Here is a 4507-nt window from a genome sequence, read left to right on the forward strand (position 1 = left end):
TAGCATTCAACCTTTTTCACTATCATGTTCTAGCCACTTAATTAGAAAATGAAATTCAAACACATTTTCTTTTATATATTTTAAAATATGTTTTATTGACCTTTTGTAATTTCTTTTTTTATTATTATTACAAGTTCTAGACAGGGAACTAGAAATAAGAACAGGGCAATTTTCAAATGTTCATGTGAGAGTCCATTGGAATTTCTTGACAAGGGCTTCCAAAAGCATCCCTCTATTGGGTTCCTCCTCATTTTTCTTTTGTCTTCCAAGGCTGGGAAGTTGGCTGGATACTCAGTATGAAATTCTCAATAAAGTTTTTGTAAAAGTTAAAATAAAACCGGATGTAGTAGGCAGGCCCTAACCCTGGGGAAGGGGAGAAAGCTGGGTCCCCGGAGCACACAGCACAACTGTCCAGCCTACTCAAGTAGGTAAATTCCATGCCATTAAGAGGCTCTGTCTCAAGAAATGAGGTGATTGGCTTCTGAGACATAACACCTGACCTCCACACAGACCTGCACACATACTCAAGTGCACACATATATAAACACACATATACACACTAGCACACACATACATACAGATACTAAAGGGCTGGTGACGTAGCTGTCATAGAGTACTTGTGTACCGTGCCCAAGGTCCTGGATTCTTCCCCCAGCACTGAAAAAAAAATGTATTACCACAATCATATTTTCAGATTTCTCTGGAATACAACAGTTCATTTGTAAAGACTACTTATGTCCAACTCTACAAAGTAATGTGGAATTACTTTCCAAAATGATAGTTGCAATGTATCATACACACACGCACGCGCACTCGCGCACACACTCAATTAATTCTGGATGTAAATTATTTCACTATCTAAAAAAGTATAATAACACTGACTTCTCAGCTATGCTGAAGAGCACTCATATCATTTAGGAAAAGGCTTTTTTTTTTTTTTTTTGGTCTTTTTGAGACAGGGTCTCCCTGTAGCCCCAGCTGGCCTGGAACTCACTATGTAGAGCAGGCTGGCCTGGAACTCACTATGTAGAGCAGGCTGGTCTTCATCTCACAGAGATTCATCTGCCTCTGCCTTCGCAGTCCTGGGATAGGTGGCCTGGCCTAAGAAGAGATTTTTAAAACGACTTGTTTGCTAATAGCAGTGATCTCAAAAAAGACCACATACACATCAAAACTACCTAAGAGCTCTGCAGCCGCTAACACAGTGCTGCGCTCATTCCTAACTACGTGTTATGTTTTGTGATGCCAGGTAGCCAGCACATGCGCCTGACAGGATAGATTTTGTTTGTGATATTACCTAAACTCTGTCTTTCCTCAGAACGTACAATAAAATGTGGCACCAGACCCAAGAAGCCTTCAGTTCTTTGCTCGACAAAGACTCTCAGATGATGACGGAAGCACAGAAGGACAAGGCTTTCGTCTTCCAGATGTTGGCCACCTTCTACATAAAGTATGTGCAGATCTTCAGAAACATGGAGAACGTCTATGACCAGATGGTCCATCCACAGAAACGCATGCTGATCCGCAAGATCCTGGACGGAGTGATGGGTCGCATTCTGGAACTGAAGAATGAGATGGTTGAATTGGAATTAACTGAGTTCCATTACTTTGATGATATTTTACAGGACCTGAAGTTGGCTCCCGTAAGTACTTGGTTATCGCCTTTCCTTACGCGGTCCTTGTTGTATAGAAGGTGCACATATTTGTGTCCAGTTGTCTGCAGATTTTCCAGTTGCCTTTACTTGTGACTGGCTTGTTGGATTCAAAGTCTGAACATTGTCTTCAATTCTACTTCACCATAAAGGAGAAGGATCCAGATGCTTCCTTTTTGATGCAGGGCAATCTTTGCGTGGCGCTTGGTTGGGTCTGTTTGGCACCGAAGTCTAGTTACCAGATGTCACACTGTCTGCCCAGATGTTAGAATGGAGTAGACAGACCCTCTATCAATATCCTACACCCCAAAGCCTCCCTTTTCCCAGGGTCATGCCCTCTGTTCTCTGAGTCCATAGGTGTCCCCCTGCTTTCTGTGACCCGTCATCCCATCACTTGGATGGTAACCTGTGCATGGATGAATCAATATGCTCAGGTGGATGAATCTCCTTTGTTTTGGCTTAGTGATGACCCAGTGGGTTTCTAGCTATAGCATTTGTATGTTAGAAACCTCAGAAGGCAGTGTCCCTCCTTTCTCTCCTCTGGCTCCTAGTGACCTGGACATCCTCCTGTGGGTGCTCAGCCCCTGCCACCAACATCCCCTCACTGCCAGACACCCACCTGCAGTTTCTTGAAATATCCTGTCCAGCTGGGCCTCTGTTGGACACCTCATTTCTTAGGGGATGTAGGTCCCAGGAGCTCACGCTTCATTTCAAAAGGAATGTTTCCCTCAAGTAATGTTGGAAAGACAAAATGTTTTTACATAGAGTTTAATGTTTCATCACTTTGAAAGTATTCTGAGTCTTGTAAAGGTCAAGTCTCTTTCTGGGGCGGACTCTCCTAGTATTGTTACTCGATTACATCAGAAGGGACTAAAGAGAATAACTGATCATTCCAAAGTTTGCATATGTATTTCATACATTTATAAGAACATGAGTTCAACCCCCAGATTTATTCAGGTGTGTATGACTCACCAGTGTGAAAATACGATGATTGGTCTGAACCAAAATGACCATTGGATTATATTCCTAAATTCAATTAGAAGGCGACAGTCAATGCATAAATCTAATTTCGAGGCTAGTAAATGATTAAGGACTAGAGAGTTTATGGGATTCGTGGGCTGGGCTCCCCTTGGCTCCCCTCTACTCACACGGTCCTGTGCTTTGGCTCCTCGTCTTCCTCAGACCAGGAATGGTTGACCTTGTGAGAAGCTGCTGTGTGCGGGGAGGGCAACGGAGCAGATGGCACCTGGGAAGTGTGTGTGGCAGGGGAACAGCAACAGAGTTTACTACAGCACTGGAACATGTGCTGCAAGTGGCGGGGAGGCTGATCCAGCACTGACAGTCTGGGGTTCCATGAACACTGCCCCGACTGAGGAGCCAGCCTCGAGAACTTCCCTGTGTCTCAGGATGGACCAGATGAGCCAATGGCCTCTGCATTTAACCACTGTGGCCATTCCCCAACGAAGTCCACAGCTCCCCACTGGAGTGCTGGCTAGCGGCCAGCTGTTTGTACAGTAGGACCTGTGTCTTGACCACAGAGACTGGTCCAGGGGAGGTCACCTGGGAGGATGCACCAGTCAGACCCTCCCTGGGAGGTTCTGAAATCAGAACAGAGAACAAAGATCAGCTTCTGTCTTGGGTCTCCATGGCGGTCGTTGGAACTTTATTAACCAGAAGCCCTGAGGAGTGGAAGGCATGGCTCCATCCCTATCCCAAGCCATGGTTCCATAGCTCCGCAGCGTGCTTCCTGTGTGGGTGCTGGGGGTTTGAGCTCGAGTCCTTGTGTCTGCACTGCAAGCACTCTAACCCACTGAGCCACCTTCCTAGCACCGTCCTGAAAGCTTTTCTCTTTGACCTGCTCATCCTGTGTATTCTAAGTGGATTTGAGTCCTGGGATCTTAACAGAATGGTGTTTGCTTATTCTTTCTCTTCTGCAGCAACAGTTAGATGTCCCCATACCCAAGTATTTTTTGAAGGAAAGGTTGGAAGTCATAAAAGGAAGAGAGAAGATCCTCGCTCAGATCTTAACTGAATGTGGACTAAACGTTCCTAATGTGGTTTGTATCATTTTAACAAACCCTTTCCTTATCTGTGTAAGTCCCTTGCTCCGTGGCCCCTGATTGTGTGAGAAAAAAGCTGCATTATTCTCAAGTTGAAGAAAGCATCTCCCCTCCCCCTGACCATATGCAATATATGAGGTTACATAACTGCAGGGTGGGTTTGGGTAATATGTCATCAGCAAATCATAGTGCTTTACAGGTTACGTTGGGGATTTCTAAGAATGAGCCAGTTATCAGCTGGGTTTAATTTTTCATGTCTGATTCACATAGCTAAAGTCAGAAATTAAGTGTTCATATGAAATAGCTAAATGCCCACATTAAGTTACTCCAAACTTGAAATTTACTGTGTGTTCCCAAATGCCCCCCCAACACACCTTTTGGAAAATTCTAGCTGGGGAGAGAGGACTCAGTGGTTTAAAGCGCTGGCTACTGTTGCAGAGGACCTGGGTTTGGTTCCCAGCACCCACATGGCATCTAACAACTATCCATAACTCCAGTTCCAAGGGATCTGATGCCCTCTTCTGACCCCTGCTGGTGTTGAACACCATGTTGAACATGTGTGCACTTACACACATGCAGGTGATACACTTGTATACATAAAATAAAAGTAATAAAAATATTTTAAAATTGTAGCTGAGGGGCTGGAGAGACGGCTCAGTGGTTGCTCTTGCAGAAGAGCCGGGTTCAAATCCCAGCACCCACATGGCAGCTAACAACTGTCCCAGGGGATCCAACAGCCTCTCCTGCCCTCCGTGGGCATTGCATGACACAGGTGCACTTACCTACATGCAGGCA

The 4507-nt window shown here is 45.1% G+C and overlaps 1 protein-coding gene across 1 annotated transcript in view; it reads left to right on the top strand.

The window, feature by feature from the left end:
* The window catches only part of Iqca1 (IQ motif containing with AAA domain 1), a 180864-nt gene that overhangs the window by 15429 nt on the left and 160928 nt on the right, over window positions 1-4507 (top strand). The window contains exons 2-3 of the mRNA XM_029558967.1: window positions 1319-1643; window positions 3590-3706. Coding sequence (XP_029414827.1) covers window positions 1319-1643; window positions 3590-3706 — 442 coding nt within the window. The remainder of the gene's footprint in view (window positions 1-1318; window positions 1644-3589; window positions 3707-4507) is intronic.

Source organism: Nannospalax galili, unplaced genomic scaffold (assembly GCF_000622305.1).
Source record: "Nannospalax galili isolate Female #2095 unplaced genomic scaffold, S.galili_v1.0 scaffold149, whole genome shotgun sequence".
Classification (NCBI taxonomy): Eukaryota; Metazoa; Chordata; class Mammalia; order Rodentia; family Spalacidae; genus Nannospalax; species Nannospalax galili.